At 55.9% G+C, this 19887-nt stretch overlaps 1 protein-coding gene across 1 annotated transcript in view; it reads left to right on the top strand.

Moving 5' to 3' along the window:
- The first annotated feature begins 3338 nt into the window (after positions 1-3338).
- The window catches only part of TNIP3 (TNFAIP3 interacting protein 3), a 43638-nt gene continuing 27089 nt past the window's right edge, over positions 3339-19887 (top strand). The window contains exons 1-5 of the mRNA XM_036034300.1: positions 3339-3378; positions 3468-3607; positions 11971-12102; positions 12310-12563; positions 16308-16428. Coding sequence (XP_035890193.1) covers positions 3339-3378; positions 3468-3607; positions 11971-12102; positions 12310-12563; positions 16308-16428 — 687 coding nt within the window. The remainder of the gene's footprint in view (positions 3379-3467; positions 3608-11970; positions 12103-12309; positions 12564-16307; positions 16429-19887) is intronic.

Genomic DNA, 19887 nt, shown 5'->3' with positions numbered 1-19887 from the left:
ATTAGACGGTTCTGTGCTCTCGGGGCTTAGCACAAGACACAGCCCGGGATACGCCGAGTCTCGCATTTCAGCATCTCTAAGTAAATGCGTGTTTTAAAGTCAGCGCGTTAAGGAGTCAGTGAGGAAATGCCTCTGACCTTCATGGGTAACGTGTATTTTTTAAAGATTTTATTTATTTATTTATTTATTTATTTATAGAGAGGAAATGGAGGGAGAAAGAGAGAGAGAGAGAAACATCAATGTGCGGTTGCTGGGGGCCGTGGCCTGCAACCCAGGCATGTACCCTGACTGGGAATCGAACCTGTGATGCTTTGGTTCGCAGTCCGAGCTCAATCTATGCCAGCCAGGGCATGTAGAGTATTTTTAAGAAATGAGTTGACCATCACTGTGTGGAACTTACCTGTGAATTGGGCCACAGCCACAGCCCCTTGCCACGTCAAGGTGAGTGGTGTTTGGCTGCAGGCTGCGCCCCGTCATCCCGACCCCACCTGCCGTGCTTTGTGCTTTTTTTTTTTTAAAAAAGATTTTATTTATTTATCCCCAGAGAAGGGAAGGGAGGGAGAAAGACAGAGAGAGAGAAACATCAATGTGTGGTTGCTGAGGGCTGTGACCTGCAACCCAGGCATGTACCCTGCAACACTTTGGTTTGCAGCCCGCGCTCAATCCACTGAGCTACGCCAGCCGGGGCTTCGTGCTTTGTGCTTTTGCTGTGAGGCCTATACCTGCTCCAATAGCCAGCCCAGGGGGCAGGGAAAAGACACCCATAGGGAAACTCAGTCAAGGTCGGAACCAACAGTGAAAGACGAGGACAAACCAGAGAACCAGGACTGTCACTGGTGACGAGGAACACTCAGGCTGGAACAACAACGGAACGCTCATTGTCAGCAGTGATGTCAGTACATCCAGCGCCGACGTGAGTTGCAGGAAATTAAGAATTCTTACACGTGGCTAGTAAAGATGGGAATTGCTATCGCCAACTTGGAAAATAATCTAGAAGCATTATGGAAAGTCAAGACAGTCACATCTTTTGACTGGACGATCTAATTTTGGTAAATCTGTTCTCTGTAAATAAAGCACCAGTATGTGAGAATATGTCTAGACAAATATTTCTACATTATTATTGATTAGAGTGACCTTAAAAATAAAAAAATAGTTAGAAAAAAACTTGATATTCCATCATAGGAAAATGATTAAATGAATTTAGTCCATTCGCAATTTTCAAACATTATTTGGCCATTAAAAACCATTGGCTCGAGCTGTGTGTCTGAGCCTAGAAGAATGCTTAGAGAAATGCAAATGAAACAACAACAGAGCAATATATACTATATTTTAATTCTTTAAAAAAGGAAGAAAAGAAAGATGTATAACATCTATACTTACATTTGTATGAGCGTAGAGAAGATTATGAAATACTGGTGTTAATACTAATCGTCACAGCAAGGGAGAGTTAAGGGAAGAGTGAAAACATCCTTAGCTTTTTCTTTTACCTTCTCTGACGTCTGCTTGCTAACACGGGCGTACTTCCGCGGTATAAAAATACCCAATAAAGAAAACAATAATGTAGGCTATCGACTGGAAAATACATAGCCCAATGCTTTGATAAATACATAGTAAGTTTATGCGTCATGTCAGGGGAGGTAGATTTTTAGATCAGTTCTCAGAAGAAGAGGGAGCATTTACAGCAAACTGCGATTTTGACATTGAGCTGATCTAGCTAGGGTCGTTCCTTCAAGGTCAAGGTACATGGGGGGGTAGGAGGTCCTCGCACACATGGCCGGGTAGCAGGGTCTCGGCGTCCGGTGTCCGGCGCTCGGCCACCACCCAGACGCACGGTGGCGCTCATCCCTGGGCAGAGAGTGAGCTAAGTGCCGGCCCAGATCACAGCTGCTTAGTGGTGGGGGCTCGTCAAGAACCCAGACCTCCCGGTGCCGGTCCCGGGCCGTTCCCCCGAGGACACAGGGTGGGGGGAGTGGCATGGGGACAGATGCATCCCCCGAAGCCAGGATAGGAGCATCTGGAAAAGTTTCGCAAACCACCCAGCGGCTCTCAATGTACCGGAGGCAAAAATCCTCAGCTCACAGGGAAGAGCCATGATTGCTTCCTCTTAAAAAGCCTATTATTATTTTTGTTTTGTTTTGTGCTCTTTTGCTTTTGTGTTTTGTTTTCTGAAGTGTACAAAGTAACGCTCAGAAACTAATTTTAAACACACAGAGACTCAGAACAATGCCCAGCAGCCAGCTGTGCCCCCCGGAGCCACTGCTGCCCGGGGCTGGCCGGTGACCCCACCGCCGTGTGGGGCAGGCCTTGCGGCTCCCGTGGTGAGCCCGCCTGCGGTGCCTCCCAGCTCTCTGGACAGAGCGGCTCCCTGCCGCTCCCTTTCATGGGACGATTGATGAGCACGTTTTCTGGACTTTCCTCGCACCCCGAAACTCCCTCTCTGCCCCCCCCCCGTGAGACGAGCAGGCTCGTCTGCAGCACCCACTGATGCGGCTTCGAGTCCGTCCACAACCCACAGGGCTCCTGCAGCCGCCAGACTCCCCCTTGACCTTCCGCTCCCACACTCCGCCCCAGCACGCGTTTCCACTGTGACTGACAGCCGGAGCCTCTTACCGAAAAGTGGCCTCTGCTCTCTCGGTCTCACCTGGCTGATCCGAAGACACAGCCCCCCTTCCCGACACGTCCCTCCCGGGCCGAGTCCCACCTAAAGATCCCTCGTGCCCGGCCCGGTTTTCGGAGAGCCTGACCCGGGCCTTGGAGGGGCCAGCTGGGCCGGGGGTGCCGACACCTGCTGGCTGAGGAGCAGGGCAGAGCTCTCTGAGGGGACAGGAGGAACAGCAGAGTCTGTGTGCGGAGGAGAGGACCACACAGAGGGTGTGGGCGCCGTCCCCTCCCACGGAGGCCGAGCGGGCCCGGGTGAGCCCACGGCTCCCTGCGCCCGAGACGCCCGCGCCCCCGCGAGGCCGCCGGCTGAGCCCCGGGGGGAGACGAGACAGTGTGTGTTCCCCTGGCGGGCGGAAAACCCCGCAGCCCGACGCGTTCCACCCAAGGACGGTTTTGAGAAGCCGGGTCTAAACAAAGACGGCTGGCGGCCCTGCTGGAAGCTTTTGAGAAATCTTGGACTCAAGCCCAGAGCGCGCTTCTGGACTCCGGGCTGTGCGGAGGCGCCTTGCCGTTCCAGCGGCGTCGCCTGGGGAGCCCTCTCCCGCCGCTGTCCCCGAGAGCCCGCTTGGAGCCCTCTCGGGCACGGCTGGTGCCACCTGTTGGGGGAGACCAGAGCACCAGGAAGTCCCTTTAGCAGGTGTGACCGTTCAAAGTGGCCCCGAGCTCTCAACGTCATGATGACAGCAGCAATGCCCCGGGCCACCCAAGTGCTGGCAGGTAAGAGTTCGCCTGTGATGGTTTCTGAGACAGGACACGGTCACCCGGGCACCCTTGGCCCCTGCAGTGCCCCTGTGCCATTGGGAAAGGGGCTCCTGGGTGTGTCCAGCCCACGGGACAGCTGCTGGCTCGGCGGCTGGAGGATGCCATCGCCCAGCCTCCCCCGGCATCCTGGGTCCGCTCAGGCGGCCGCCCGGACAAGTCCCTGCTCTGCGGTCACCTCCACAAGGTGAGGCTTCCTCAGCGTCCTTCCTCATCTGAGGGTGTCCCAGGGACACGTCCCCTCGGGGACAAGGCGGTTCGGGCCAACGTGGTCTCTTCCGTGGGGCTTTCCTGTCCGGCCGAAGGGGCACGACCAGGTCCGGGGGCACCTGGGAGGTGAGAGCCGGTTCAGGTACAGGTTCACCTCCTGCTCCCAGCCTGCCTGGGCTGAAGTCTTTAATCCGTGGCTCCTGGGAACCTCTCCCTCCTCCGGTCCTGGCGCCCCCCGCAGGCAGGTGGGAGTCCTTGCTCCTCTGCCCACTCCCCAGTGACGGGACTGGCCAGACACTCTGGTTACAGCCCCGCTGGCCGGCTGGCTGCCCCCCCTTTCAGAGGGAAGTTGCTGCCCAGTCACAGGGCACCTTCCTGATGTGTCTTGACGCTCCATGTTGCGGGTCATCTGTTTCTTAGCACTCGCCCTCGCTCTCCAGCTTTGTTTTTAAAGCTTAAGCACCTCAGAGCCGTCTCTGCCATTTACGATGTAAAGTGCGGGGGTCCCAGGGCAGACCAGAGTCACGTGCGAGGGGAGGGGCTGTCCTTGTGTCGCAGTCCGACTGTGCGGGCGCGGCCTCTGCACCTGCTCAGGCTTTCCATGCAAACATGCTCAACGTTCACTTACTCCGAGACAGGCAGTCTCCTCGGTCAGGGTGGGGGCCCCTCGCCGGACCTCCTGAGCCCTGTGTGCTAATGAACTTGACAGCACGTTCGCGCTCGGTTTGCTGGGAGGCCGCTCGAGTCCCAGGTGTTCGTACGAACCCCGCGTGTCAGCGCAGGGACCTCTGTTTTCTCGCTCGTTTGCCGACACCACGCACCCACGCCCACGGCCTCCGACACATGCTCGGTCTTCCAGAAGTGTTTGCTGAGTGACAGATACAGTCTGGTCACTCTTTGTTTGGCCTTTTCCACCTCCGCAGGTGGTGACGGGAGGGCGGGTTCAAACCCGGCCCGGGAAGCCTCGTGCTAACGGAAGGGTTAGCTGCCGTACCAGAGGGGTGCGTTTCGGGTTCTGTTTCCCGCACACACAGCTCTTTCCAGCGAAGGTTACTTGCCAGCCTATTCCTATAAGCTGGTGTGTTTTCTTTACAGTTCATTCCTTTTGGTTTGGCCTTTTGGCTTAAAAGAGCTTTTTAAATGTTCTTGTCACGGTTCCCTTTTTCTTTCCTGCCAGTTCATAAAAAAGCCAAAACGAAATCTTCCCTAGACCAGACCTCCGAGAGAAACCACATCATTACACTCACCTACCAGTAGGTCTATTATCCACACGCCTTCGTTCTTTTCTGTTGTTAGAAATGTAACGAAGCATTTTCATGTTTACTCGTCGTTTACGACCGCTGCTGCCTGCAGCCATGGGGAGGGTGTCTCAGGCGCACAGGTGCTTTGGAGCCGGGGTCGTCCCAGAGGAACACCTCCTTCCACAGCGCCAGTCGCTTCCGCGTGGTGACTCCGTACCATGATGTCACCCTGTTCACTGACAAGGTCCCTGACTTCCTTCCACGGCTCTTCCTATGCGTTAGAATAACGTTAGCAACCCCTCTTGTCTTTCGTGGTAGCTGGCTCACTTCGAGGGTGATTCCTGAAGTCTCTCCCCAGCCCCTTCAGAATTCCTGGAGGAACCCCGTTTTCTGTTGGCTTATCTTCCCAGCGGGGCTTGGCATCTGCCCTGTGTGCCCTTGAGCTTGGACTTCGGGGTGAAGGAAGACCCAAGATCTTTAACAGCGGAGCTGAAAACCGAGTGCCTTGCTTGTGAACAGCCGCTGCTTGTCCTTGTGAGCCCCCCATTTATGCTGCCCGGGACCCCCACCCCCGCATTCCGGCCTGTCTTCAGGGGACTCACACATGCAGTGTTTTGTTGAAGTTCACGCGGCCTCCTGCTTTGAGCCCGGGCTGTTCGTGCCTGCGTGGGAATGCTTCTGAATGAACTCCTTTCCTCCGCACGGCTGCTCTCCTCACCGAAAGGAGGCTTCTAATACTCTGACGACACGTTAATCAGAAAGAGCAAAATACAAAATACAAAACACTTTGGATGTGCACCCTCAGTCCCAGTTTGCAGAAATACAAACATGTCTACAAGGGAAACGGGATAAATCTACTATGATTTCTTTCTGCGTTTTCTACAGGAAAGCGGTGTTGTTATAAACGTCACCATAAAAACCTTTGTTTTGGAGGGTTAAAATACTCGTTATCCCTGCTGGCTGATTCAGCAGTTGTTGAGGTTTGTGTATGCAGGGCAGGTGCCAAGACTTGCCGGGAAGATAAGCTGAGAGAAAACGGGGTTCCTCCAGGAATTCTGAAGGGGACTGGGGAGATACTTCAGGGATCGTCCTCAAAGTCGGTCAGCTACTGTGAAAGAGACAGAAGGGCTGCTAACATTATTTTAACGAACAGGGAGAGCCGTGGCAGGAAGTCAAGGACTTCATCAGGGAACAGGGTGATGCCACGAGATTTGATACGAGTGCATGTCTTTTAAAGCAATTATTCACATTTTTTTTTTGTCTTCAAAATGCATTACTTTCCCCTGGGTATTTTATAACTCCATTTCCCTAAAAACAAGTCTGGGCGATTCTGTGGTTTTCCCATTCTCACTGGAGCGCTGAGTTGAGCTGCGGCACCGTCTCCGTGGCAGCCGACCACACACGTGGCATCCTGCACGAGGCCTAGTTTTTAGCTCCCGGGGACCCGGCAGAGTGCACGGCCTTTGCCCTCCTTGCTGTCTTTTTGGCACCGCGCTCATTATGGAACGAAGGGCTGTTTGTTACTCACAGCTACCGCTGCCGGAATCACCGGGTGGCCTGCTCTAACTCTTCCCTCTGGCAATCTGCACTCGACCCCCGCTCCACGGAGGGCGATGGCGGGGCCCACGGGGGGCAGGCGGCTGCGTCTCTGTGAGCCTGTTTCCGGCTCCTGCCCCGAGAGGACCCCGGGGACTGAAGGGGACGAGGCACAGGCAGCGTGCAGGGCGCCGCCCTCCCTGCGGCCGGGGGGATGGGGGCGCACAGGTCTCGGCCAGCACCTGCTGAGCATGGGGCGGGGGGGCGTCGTCGGGTCGGTGGATGCCACGGTTGCCCGTCGCCCTGCCAGCACCAGTAAGAGCAGCGTCACCTCACCCACCCGCCAGCCCCGTTCCCACTCCAGGAGGCTCCCCCCCACCCACTCGGAGATCCTTCTTTCTCGGTTTGGTCTCGGAAATGCCGATTCTAGGGGAGGTCAGCTTCTGGTGCCAGGACTCTAATGTACCCGGCTTCAGGGATTCCTCTTCTGGTCGTTGTACAGTTTCACGTATGCAAATTCCAGAGCTGTCTTCATGTTGACCCCGTGAAGACGGGGGGAGAATAAAAACAATTCTGCTGGAAATAACTTCCGCTTTTCCAGTTTCCCACGTAATCAGGACCCTTGCTTCTTCCCACCTGCATTCAACGGTTGGCATTTTATTTTATTATTTTTTTAAAGATTTTATTTATTTACTTTTAGAGAGGGAAGGGAGAGAGAAAGAGAGAGAGAGAAACATCAATGTGCAGTTGCTGGGGGCTGTGGCCTGCAACCCAGGCATGTGCCCTGGCTGGGAATCGAACCTGCGACACTTTGGTTCACAGCCCACGCTCAATCCACTGAGCTACGCCAGCCAGGGCCTAATTTCCTTTTTAACGGCTGGCATTTTAAAAGGAACAAAAGCAGTCGGTGTTGTTTTCCATTCCACCGAGGGATAAACGATCCGTCCTCCAGAGTCAGAAGCAGACAATATCTATACAGGTTTTATCTCATAACTTCGGCAAATAAAAATAACTCCATGATACAATCCGTTGTGAATCCCTTCGATGTTTTCTGATGTCCTAGGTCATCGCATTGTGTAAAAAAAAAGTAATGAATGAAAAAAAAATTCCTATTTTATGCACATTTCTTTCTTTTGGAATCTTATCCAAAATCATGAGGACACAGGCTGGGTTGATTCTGAAAGTCAGTGGGCCAACCACAAAGATGTTTGAAAGAAATATTTATTGAATTAAATGAGGAAAAAGGTCTTTCTGGGTTTTATATTTTTTCCCCTTGTACATGACTCCCGGCAGTCACCCGCACTTCCGAAGGCAGGCTCCGTAACTGGAGAATTTTGACAGGGGCTGCGTGTTCACCCGACGTCCACCAGGAGGCGAAGGGCCCGCCGCCACAGAGCAGAAGTGAGGCACCAAGGTGCAGGGATTTTGTTTAGTTTGTGGGACTTTTCCCGCCCCCCCCCCCCGCCCCCACCATGTGGGCTTTAGATCTTATGCAGGAAACAGTTCATCTTGTTCTCTGGGGTCCTCGGCCTGGAACGGACCCTCGGAGTAATCTGATTCACACAAACGCTCTTCCTCCACAGTCTTTTAGGGAAGCAGGATGAAACGCTTCGTCATCCACGCTTCCCTCGGACTCGCCCGCATTCCACGCCTCTCAGAGAAGATTTATGGCCTCTCGCCTTTGTTTCTGCAACCGCATCAAGTGCGGATTTCATGTTTATGGCACGATGGCTGCACTGGGCATAGGACAGTTTAAGTGTTAGATCCGATTTTATTTTTAAGGCTTAACGTGTACGTAAGTCCTTTTAAAATTTTAAAATAATTTCAAACTTCCCCAAATGTCTGATAAGTATACAAAGATATATTTTTTTCCTGAATCATTCAGAAACAAGTCAGCCCCGGCTGAGGTAGTTAGTGTGTGCCTTCTACAACCGAAAGCACTCTCCCGTGTAACCACAAGATAACCATCTACTGGGGGAAAAGTCTTTTCTTTTGCCTGCTTAGGTTCCGTGTCAGGGGGCTTGCTAGTTTAACTGGCGAGGACTGGTTCCCAGGAGGAAGGGAATACGCAGTTATTGATATGTTTACGTGCACGGGAGTTCACAGAAAAGAAATGAAACTCAGAGGAGCAGTTATCCACCCTCCGTAAGGAAAGAGAGACGGCGTGGGCCTCGAGAGGTGGGCAAGTGTGGAGGAGTGGCCGGGATGCACGGGGGCCAAGGTGACGGGGGAGGGGACACCTAGCGCGGGTCCTGTGAGCAGACTCGTCTTGGTGGCGAGAGTCTCTCTGCTCATCCTGGCACTGGGTGGGGGGCGCGGGGTGGGGCGGAGCGGATGCCACTTCCTTCCTCAAAGGGAAATCGATGTCACACTTGGACGGGTGTCAGAGGAGGGCAGAGAATGGCTTCTTCCTGTATTTGTCGATTCTTTTATTTTATTTTATTTTTTTAAAGATTTTATTTATTTATTTTTAGAGAGGGAAGGGAGGGAGATAGAGAGAGAGAGAGAGAGAGGGAGAGAAACATCAATGTGTGGTTGCTGGGGGCCATGGCCTACAACCCAGGCATGTGCCCTGGCTGGGAATCGAACCTGGGACACTTTGGTTCCCAGCCCACGCTCAATCCACTGAGCTGCGCCAGCCAGGGCTCTATTTGTCGATTCTTGATTGCCTTCAGCTCAGAGATGATTCTTGATTCTCATGTCCGTGTGGCATGTCTGGGGGTGGCGTACCTGGTTCCCCTCAGATCAAAACCGGTCAGTGCATGTGAGCACCGTGTCACCACCTGACCCTCAGATCCCTTGAGTGCCCTCCCCAGGTGTCCTCCTTTGTCCTTCCTGGAGGAACAGGGTCCCGTTCAGGAGCACAGCGTGCCTTCCGTCTCCGTGGTGCTGGCCGCTGTCCGCCCGGGGCAGCTCTCTGGTCTGGGCCTGACACGCGTGGCCAGAGAGTTGGTAGAATGTCTCTCAACTTGCTTTTGTCGAATGTTGCCTCATAATTGGATTCAGATGATGCGTTTTGTGTTTGGCAGAAGTGCCGCAGATGTGAAGCTATGGTTTTTTTGGTCTGTTTTTTAAACACACATCTTATTAGATGGTCAGTTTGGATCTTTCTCACTGCAGGTGACTTTCATTGTATCATTTGGTTAAGGTGGTGTCTGGCAAGATTCTCCAATGTGAAGTCATTCTTTAGCATTTCCTTTGGTATCCAGTAAGTCTTGGGGGAATTACGTAAATGTCTCTTCCTCGTCAAATTTCAGCCACTAGTTTGAGCACCCCTTGATATTTCTTATTTAAATTACTACAGTGATGTGTCATACCGTCATTTCTTCTTCATTGGTTCTTGGGCATTCCCGTGCGAAGAAAAGATGCCTCTTGTTCCCGTTTTCATTTATTTCAAAATGTTTGATAGGTACACATTAGTGAGTTCTTGTTTTGTTTAATGAGTTAGAGTACGTTTCTTTTATCGTGACTTGTTCTGATGCCGAACATGTCCCAGTTTAACAAGTTCTTTGAGTGCTCCCTAGTTTCTGGGACAAAAAGGTTTGCTAGGCTCATCCGTGTCAGACCCATGTGACCCCCCCCGCCCCCCCCCCCCCACACACAGAAGGAGAATGAGTAGGAGCTGTAGCACTCGAGCAAAATCAGCTCGCCCTGCAGAAAGACAGCCGTGCGGTGGGAGTCTAGCATGCACAGGAATGTTAAATAATTCCGAAGTAAAAAACCCATGAAAACGCAGCCTTTATTAAAAGTTTTAAAGTAAAGAAAACAAACAAACAAACAAAACAAGCGACAAGGAATACACATGGGTGTATCATGCCTTTGTCTCTCTCCCCGGAACTCCGGAAACTCCGAATTCAAAGTGAAAACCTTCGCCCAGACCCGCAACATCCCAGAGCGGTTTCTGCCTGAACTGGGTGGACAGCGCCCTCTAGAGGCGTCCTGCCATCCTGCAGTATTTCCAGCTGGAAACGACCTCACTTGCTACATCGCTGGAGGTCTTGAGAACCAGTTTTCATTAAACACACGAGGTTGGTTGCTTTCATTTGGTCAATTAAAGGAAGCCACAGAAGGTGCCACAGGATTGTGGTTCTGTCACAGGAGTATACCAGACCTGGCTTACCTCTTCGCTTCCTTGATACAAACACATCTATGAAACATACCCACTAATGTCCCTGTTGAAATGCTTATGTCCAAGAACATTATCGGGGGGAGAACTTCTTTTCCCGGGCAGTATATTCACAATTCACCATGTCTGCATGCCCCAAATTGCAGTCTTCTCTCTGAGGAGAATATCCTTTTCTCCACCCATCTCAGCAGCTGGCTGAGGCTCGCAAGAGAAACGCATATGGACTCAGTGTCCTGGGACATGGGGACCTTCCTACGGAAGTGAGGACCTCCCCAGCTGTCGAAACTAGGTTGAGCAAAGAGAGCTTTTGTGGGGAAAGTAGAACGTGCGGGAGGCTAACAGAAGACAAAGACTTTTGTAACAAGGGCTGCGTGTGCAGAATTCCCTCGGTGGTAACTTCTTGCCCTGAATGATGAGAGTGCTCCTGTTTCTCCTCATATCGAAGGGGCATCGTTTGCATGGGGGTTTCATCTTTTGGGAGGAGAAAGGGCGGGTGGGAGTCAGAACCCTTTTCTTGTGTCTGCTGTTTTGCAAGTGCCTTTAGCTCAAAATCGTCCCTATGCAGAAGCGGCATATTTGGGGGGGGGGGTATGTTCTGCCACCCGTCAACAGTGACAGCGAAACATATAATTCCCCGTGCTCGTGGCGCTAGTTTAACTTCACTCTCCTCCAGATGACCCTCAGGAAACCAGTAAGGGAATATTGACGCCGAGAGCGATGGTGCAAAAGTGTCAACCGGGTCGGTGATACACACATTAGTGTATGTGTCGAGGTTTCCTTGGCTTAAACATAAAATAACAGAAACGCCCACTTGGCCCATAAAGCTGTCCTGCAGGTTCCTCCCGTGTCCCGTCGGAGGTGTGCCGGTGTCCCTTCCACTCTGCGATGAGGGGCGGGGCAGGGGTGGGGAGCAGTGTCTGCGGGACTTTGTTTCTCCTTACCAGCCTCTCCTTGAACTCCGATGACCAGCCCATGTGTGAGATCCAACAGGGTGTCCTTTTTCTCTGGATGCAAAGAGACCTGGTTCGCTCTCTCTGCACAACAGTGCTCGATACTTGCCTCGGGGTGCGGTTTTAGCCTTATTAAGGTTCTGGGCACGTTGCCCTGACTGTGGGTGTGACTCCGGGCGCCGGACAGGACTCGGCTCCGAAACACCTCCGCACCCTGCAGCTGCTGCCTGAGCCTGGGTGGCTGGTGGCAGAGAGGCGTGTCCCCCGGTGACAATGCTCGCGGCTGTGTGGCCCCTGCCAGCACCTGTTCCCAGAGGCAGGTGTGCTAGGAGGAGGAACGACACAGGTGCCCCAGAGTGATGGCCCCATGGGAGGGGATAGGAGTCGCCTCCGCCTGACTCCCTAACTCACGCCTCCCCCGTGCCAGCACCGCCTGCTGCCCTGCTCCCTCCAACCTGCTTGTCCTCGACTCTGTTCTCTTGTCCAGCCGTTAATGCCCCCCGGGAGGCTCTGGGTTGGCGAGGACAAGCGAGCTGGCCCTGAGCCCGCCGCTGTCGGCGGATGGGGGATGCATGCGGGCGCGATCCCGCGGGACGCGCTGCGGCCCGGGGGCACGCAGGTTGCTATGGAAATGTGCGTGGGAACATCTGTGCAGCGCGGGGCTCAGTTTCCCTCCCACAGTGCAGGCGAGGCTGCGGGCCGCTTAACGTTAGCTGGGCAGAAGGCCCAGATGTGCACGTCTCAGAATAGCTTCTGCCCACACAAGGCGTGTTCATGGACGCGGTGTCCTGTCCCCTCCACCTGTCGCTCTGCCCCCGGGACCCAGAGCGAGCACTGTGCCCTGCAGAGCGGTCCCAACGCGGAGGCCGGCTGGGCTCAGCGGGGCAGCTGGGCCGGGAGTGGCTCCCGGAAGCTTCTCTCGCTGCTCTCACAGGGCTTCTCTGGTCTCGGGGTTCTCCCGGGCGCAGCCACGGAGGTCTGGTGGGAACACGGGCGTTGGTTCCGGGACCTGCCCGTCACAGACGCCGAGGGGGAACCAGCAGAGGTCCGGCTACAGATGCAGACTGGGGGCGGCAGCAGGTCCGTGGGGATAAGATGTGTCCCCTTCCTCCGGGCTTTGGTTTCAGACTCCCGAAGGTCAGTTTAGACACAGATTATCAAACCGCATAGCCTTGGGTTAAACTCTGAAAATATGTGTTCTTGCCCAGGGCCCCCAAACTCTCTGAGCCAGCACTCTCTGTCCTCCTGTGCTGGGGCGCTGCACCATTAAAGTTTCCATTTACTAAAAGAATCAAGACACTGCAGCTTGCTCCTCTAAAACCGGTGCATGCAGAGTGATTTCTCCACCGGGGACTTCATCGCTACCCCGAACAGCCCGGAGCGCACTCGGAGCACTAATCACAGCAACGAGAAGTAACGCCCGCCCGTCCCTGCTCGGTGGAAGTCCTTTCGAGCACACTGTCGCTCGGAGTGACTGCAGGTTCCAGTTCCTGGCCTGGGGACGTCTGGAAACAGTTCCCTTCTCGAGGAACCTGCGATCGCAGTCTCCTGGTCTTCTACTTGAACGTGTGCTTTGTTCTCCAGACTCTCCCCTAAGGCGTCCTGGCTCCGGGCATAAGATCAAAGCCGAGGGTGTGACCCTGGCCGCGGTGGGGAGGAACTGTGGGCGTCCGAGGTGGGCCGGGCCGCGGAGGCAGGAAGACCACCAGCGTCCCAGGTTCTCGCCCCGCTCTGCCCTCTCACAGTCCCCTCCGGGCCTCATTTCTGTCTTCCAAACGCAGCAGACAGAGTAGATCATCTTCAGTTGCTTCCAACATTGTGGTTCTGCGTTTTGTCTTTCGAGCGTAATTGCTTCTCCAGGAATGCGTGCAGCTTGCCAACGCTAATGAGGCAGCCAGAGCAGGTAACCACGAAAACCGAGTCCGGGGGCCTGGGCTGCTCTCTCACCGCGAGCCATTCCCAGCAGTGGAAAACCCAACGGTCTTCAAGTGCAGACGTCCGACGGGGTCAGCGTACGATGCACGTGACCTTCGTACAAATAGGAAGTGAACCTGTGTCCACAGCGTTAACTCAGCTCATTATTTAGCGGGGCATCCAGAGAGATAAGAAGGCTGGTTTGAAGGGCACCTGACAAGCTGGGCATTTGCAGGCGAATGACTGAGGAATGGTAGAATGGGACATTAGAGTGTACACAGAGCTTGTTGATGCCCCGCAAGGTGGCAAGCAATAACCTTCGAGAATTTTTTTTTAACCCGAGAAGCATCCACAGATGAGCAATCTCTAGGCTCAAATCAAATACTAGCATTTCAGTAATCCTTGTATGAGCTGTTAAACCATGACCTTCACAGACACGCTGAATCCTTCGCTTCAGGATAGTCGGGTAGTATTTCAGAGGCTTCTACGTGGGAGACTCCTGAACACGTAATAAGAGTCCGAGGTCCTCAGATCATCCTGCCCCCACTCCCCTCTCCTCCTGGTCTCTCGGGACCCCTGGGGTCCCTGAGAAGACCTTGATTTCCAGATGGAAGTCTACGGAAAACCAGGACGCACATCGCACGCAACTTAGGGGGACAATTTTTGTCAGGTTGGCGTAACCAACACTCCCATTTATAATATCTACCTCGTGTTAACCTCATCTCCATTGCCTCTCTGTGCTGATCTGTTCTGGCGAGTGGAGGGCAGGAAGGACGGATGGTCACAGAGGAGGGTTAGGTCCGCGGGAGGCAGAGTGAGCAGCGAATGAGCCGAGGGCCTGGCGGGGGTCTGTCGGACTCCCGAGGAGGCTGCCCGCCTCACTGCAGAGCACGCTTAGCCTCCCAGAGCTGCCCCTGCGATTCTCTGTCCACGCGCACTTCAGTAAGGGGGCCCCCAGGCGTGAGATTCCAGCAGTAGTGTCGGGTTCAAAGGGCCGTTTCTGGATTGTCACAGTCCATGGTAAAAAAAGAAAAAAGACGTGTACTCGTAGACAAAGTAAGCTGTGATGAGAAGTGGGTTTAAAGCGTCCACTCGTGACAGTAGCCTTAGTCGGGTCAGTGATTTTTAGCTGTGGGGGCAGGTCAGGAACTTGGTGAAAACGGAACACCCTTTCTTTAGGGAAAACTGGGGAGTTCAAGTCGCACCCATCATTGTGTGTTTGATTGATTTGGGTGATTCACGGACCCCTGACCCCATCCACGGATGCAGCTCGAGAACTCACCACTTAAAAAAATGAGGAGCCATGCAGGCCGGGCCACGAGTGAGAGCCTCGTGCTCACAGCCTGTCCCCCGCGCCCATCCGAGCCTCCGACTGTGCCCGTCAGCCGCCTTCCCGTTGTCACCAGTGGCTGTTCTCTTCGGGCCTGAAGCAGAAATGCCCATGGAAACGGGAAAGCTAAACCCAGTTACCTGGGGGACTCAGCCCTCCACAGGCCCACCCTACTGACAGCCCCTAAACCACTCAGGGCCCGGGGGCAAGTGCAAAGCCGTCGGCGCCCAAGGGCATCCTTGCACCGCCCCTTACAAGTCAGGTGACCTCCAGAAGAGGTAGTTAACCTCACCGAGGCTCAAGGATGTCGTCTAAAAAATAAGGGTGACTCAGTCATGGGACCAGAGCACAGCCCCCTGGCGCCACGACCGCCGCTGGGTCCGACGAGCAGGACAGGAAGCAGACGGTGAGGTGAGGGCAGAGGGTGACAGGCGCGGGGGAAACCGGGGCAGGGCGGTGCGGTGGTGTCGTGTGCGCACAGGTTTCGTAGAGTGTTGTCTTGTTTTCCTCGGCCCCAAACCCGGGCCACGTGGGGAGGCGAAGGCTATAACTAGCACTGCACGCAGTTACGTAGTGCTCTACAAGGAAAGGTAGGGTTTACCCACTTAACGCTGCTTCTCAAGGGTCAGGATTTCCAGCTTTGTGAGAAAGAAATAAGCTTGGTCAACATTTTCTTCTGCAAAGTAAGTCTAAGGCCAATCAACATTCATGAAATATAGTGAATTGCACCCACTTCAAACAGAATGCATGACTATTCCCACCCACTAAACCCTTATCCTGAAGAATAATTTAAAAGACTCGCTAGGACTGTCATAAAACCCACGTCGAAGGCACGACCGTTTTTATCCGCGGTATCACTGTACTTTCCGGTTACCTTTAGAACACAACGGAAATGTTTTTGTGCTTTTTGATTTTTTGTGTGTTTGTTTTCAGCAGTCTACTAACCGAAGGGTTCCCATTTCCCAAATTCATTCGGTGGAATGTTTGGTAACTACGCCAGAACCCCAGAGTAACAATAGTGGTTGGTTGTTACCGTCCTCGGCTAAGCAATGTGCACTGGCTGTCGCCAGTCCGGCCCTCAGCCGCACGCTATAACAGCTTCCTCCTCTCACACACCAGGGCCACAGGGGTCACAGGGGTTGCGGCTGGTTGGACTCCAACTCGGGACGTAGGTCAGTGAGCTGGGAACATCCTCAGCCAAGTGCGCTCGGGGGTGAGGTCTAGGAAGTGCTGACACTTCAGCGGGGTGCGGTGTCCCCTGCGTAAGAAGGCTCCCAAAAAATGCCTGGCTTGCTGCCCTGCTCAGTTCTGGCCCGTGTTGTCAGACTGAAAGTCCCTAAGCTTGCCGGTGGCTTATGTCACCACTTTGTGCAAGCGTGCAAATAAGTGAACATGAAACCCCAACATCCTCTCGGATGCTCTTGGGGCCTGGAGTAATGAGCACACGTGAGGTCAGGGGTTGGGGGGTTCTGAGGGGTCCCGTGCCGACCAGCTCCTCCGTGTCCTTCCCACAGTCACCGTAGCCGTGAATGATGTCTAATTACCCGAGTAAAACGGGACTTTGCTGTGTCCCTGGGCAGGTGCGACAGCGTGGAGCTGGACGACACGATCCGTGTCCTGATCGAGAGGGGCGCCTCTCCTGCCCCCGAGGGGGCTGCCCCGGGGGCCACCGCACGTCCCAGGAGCACCTGCTCTCCAAAGGTAAGGGAATGCCCCCCTTCTGCCCTGCCTCAGCACACCTGTCCGCCGGTGTTCCCCGAGAAGGCTGGACGGGGACAGTCCCCAATCCCTTATGGTAACTTACTTCCTTGATGACTGCGATGACACGGCTGTTTCCCCCAGTCACGTCCTGTTGCCACAGAAGGCCTTCTGCACGCAGAGTGCTTTCCAGCCTGGGGGGCGGTGCCCGGCCGCGGCGCCCGGCCGCGGCGCCCACCGGACGGTGCTGAGGGAGGGGAGGCCGGCAGGGAGGGGGCGCATTGCCCACAGCGACCCCTCGAGTTGGGGGAGGGAGGAACCTGGTTCGTGCAAACCCATGTCCATGGGGCCGCTCAGCCGGCGGGGCTCAGGCCCGCTTTCGAGCTTCCCTGAGCAAACGTGCTGCTGGACTTCCAGTTTCCTCTTGCGTCAGGGCGTGCGTCCGGGCCGCTCGCTGCAGACCAGCGGCCAGGAGCGGGGGCAGCGGGCAGCTGCAGCGGCAGCTGCGTGCTCGGCTTTCTAGGAAAGCCCCGACCGGCTGCAGGAGTGCTTCGGCCCGGTGGCCCTCGGACAGCCGGCTCTGACGACCGCTGCAGAGAAGTCTGCTGTCAGCAGATTCGAGAGTGCGGGTGACGTCCCAGATTCTGCCTGACTTCTCCTTTAGTTCCTGCTTCTGAAACAGTTCACACTTCTGGTGAGAAGGTCGCACTGCGCACAGAGAACACTGTCAAGGTCCTGCACGAACAGGCTACTGAGGAGCCAACGACCCCCCGAAACGGGTTTGCTTTTGTGCCTAATTTGCATGCACGAATGCAAATTTTTCTCTCTGAAAGGAGGCCTTGAAACGGGACAAGCCTCGGGCCTCCTGAAACACAGACGTGCCCCTGGGATCTTCCCTGGGCCACCACTCCTGGAGGTCCCGTGAGGGTCAGGCATCTGACCTCTCTGCGGTTCTCCTCCACACACGTGTGTGCACGCGCACACAGGCACACACACACACGCACCCTGCTTGTTAAAATGGCCCTTCACTTGGTACCACAGTGGGCTAACCGGAACCTCCTCCTTTCACTCATTTAATAAGCCGAGGGCATTGTGTTCTGTACCTGTGCACTTCTTCCCGCCTAGAAACACACCTTGCTCCCGAGCAAGTCCTCTTTCTTTCCAAAGTGGGAGCGGCTCTGCCCACGGTTGGAGCCGGGGAAGGCCCCCTCCCCTTTCCCTCCCTCCCCCCTCCCTCCCGCCGCCCCTCTCGTCCATGCCTCTCGCTCCCAGCGAGGGCTTCCTTCCACCAGGGAGACGGGTGCTCTCTCTGGTCTGATGCCGGACAGACGTTTACAGGTGAGAGTGCGGTACCCCCACCCCCCCGGGCCCCCGACCCTCCCATTCCCGGGTCCTCTACCCAGTGGGTGACTCATCGGCTCACGGCTCCTTTTGTCCCTGCACTCCCGTGCACGGGGGACAACCTCATCTGCACCCTCACTCCCGTCCTCTCGGTGGTCATCACTCCTTCTCCGTGTGGGGGCTTCACTGAGACTTGTGTCGCTGCTTCGGATCGTGTTCCCCCTTTCACTTCCTCGACGACCGTCGCTCGTTCTCCTGGGCCGCACACACGCGAGCTGGGGGAGCGAGTGCCTCGCCGGTGCTCCTGTCTCCCCGTCGAGTGCGAGATGGAGACGCCTGTGGAGCGCGGGAGGGTGTCCGGCGTTGGCAGAAATCGGGGCGGGTGCGGCACGGCCCCTCGGAGACCGGGAGGGGGACGGGAGGGAGAGGAAAGGAGCTGCGGACTGAGCAGCAGGGGGCCAGCCGCTGAGCCTTGCCGGGGCTCCCGTGTCCTCCTCTCTGTCACCTCCCCCGGCCTGAAACGTGTGCTCAGGATGCCTGTGAGGCCCACCGACTTCACAGGTGGTGTCGTGACACCTGCACACCTCTGCCAGGGGCCGGGCCCCAGCGCCACGCACACACTCTGCCTCGAGGGGTCCGGTGGCCCCTCCTCACCTGACCCCCCGCTGGCGCCCTCACCTGCAGTGGACACAACGCACTCATCCCCACGCCCTGCCCCCGACAGCTGGGGTAGGGGTCCCTCAAGGCCCCTCCCGCTGACCTCCCTCCTCACCCAGCTGCTCTCACACAGCCCGCCCAGCTGTGCTCCGTCCGTGCGTCCTCGGTTCCTCAAACTGCAGGACAGACACACGCTGACGGCTCCAGACTCACGTCCCTGCTGAGCACGGAGTTCTTTTCACACGCCCATCAACGTCACGGAGCATTTCCTGGAGGGAGTCCGGCATCTTTCCTGCTGAAACGGCGTGCGTTCCCCTCCTCCCCTCCCCACACTGGTCAGCGGGCCATCGTCCACTGAGTCATCCTGACTGGGGCAAGGTCCCGGGTTCCTCAGGGTCCCCTGCCCCAGGGGCACGGCCCACAGAGGGGCGCCATCTCCTCTTCAGCCCGGACGCCCAGGGTCCGGCCCAGCCCACCTTCGTGTCATGGGTGGGCTTTGCCCCTGCTCCTGCGCTCTTACCACCGTGCGGACGCGTGGACCCAGAAGACCCGCTGCCCCCGCGACCCCGGGGGATGCCGGCCCGGCCGCCCGGGCCCAGCGTTGCCGCTCACGCACAGAGCCCGATGACAGGCCAGGGCCCAGAACTTCGATGCAGGTCCCTGGACCTGCGTGAGCGTCCGAGTGCCTTGGCCTGATCTGTGCGGTCCTCTGTGACCGAGCCCCTGGCCGTGTGGGGAACAGCTCGTTAGGAGGAGGACCTGATAGTGCCGGGCACCTGCCGTGACAGGTGAGGGTAAACGTTTATATTTTGTTTCGTATGCACAGCAACAACGCGAATATGGCCGTGTTTGTCCTCCTTCCCGGCTGAGGACGCCAAGGCTCCCAGAGACCTGAAAAGGGTGTCCGCACTCACAGAGCAGTCCGGGTTCGGTCTCGGGACAGGAAGCAAAGCGTCTCGAGTTTATCTCCCAGTGTCACGCTGTCCCCCGCCTATTCGGCCCCTCCCCCAAATGCACCTGTGTCCCCAACACGCCGTCACCCCGCAGACCGCGCAGTTTCGTGTCCTCTGCGTGTCCACAGGCTGTCCGTTCTCGGGGGAAACCCTCGCCTCCCTGGGGTCACGCTCGGGGTCAGGAATGGCACAGCCATGGGGGCAGCATGCCCCCCACAGGCGTGCAGCAAGCACAGCAGGAGGGAGACCCCTTCCCGGGGGCAGGAGATGGATGTCTGCCCGACCGCGTGAGATGGGGAGGGCGTGCCCGCAGGAAGGAGACACGATTCGGTGAGGGGGCCTGAGACGCTCGTCAGGTTTCCGTCTTGCTCAAGTGCACCTTTGCTGAGAACACGCAAAGCGGGAGAACCGCTGCAAGAGAAGAGACACAGACCGACGGGCCGCTCCCAGGACACGGAGGGCCAGGACGGATGCCCAGAGGAACCGCTGGCCCGTTCTCACCGCCTGGGAT

This window comes from Phyllostomus discolor, chromosome 8 (assembly GCF_004126475.2).
Source record: "Phyllostomus discolor isolate MPI-MPIP mPhyDis1 chromosome 8, mPhyDis1.pri.v3, whole genome shotgun sequence".
Classification (NCBI taxonomy): domain Eukaryota; kingdom Metazoa; phylum Chordata; class Mammalia; order Chiroptera; family Phyllostomidae; genus Phyllostomus; species Phyllostomus discolor.
The sequence above is the reverse complement of the archived record's forward strand: the minus strand, read 5'-3'. Positions and strand labels throughout refer to the sequence as shown.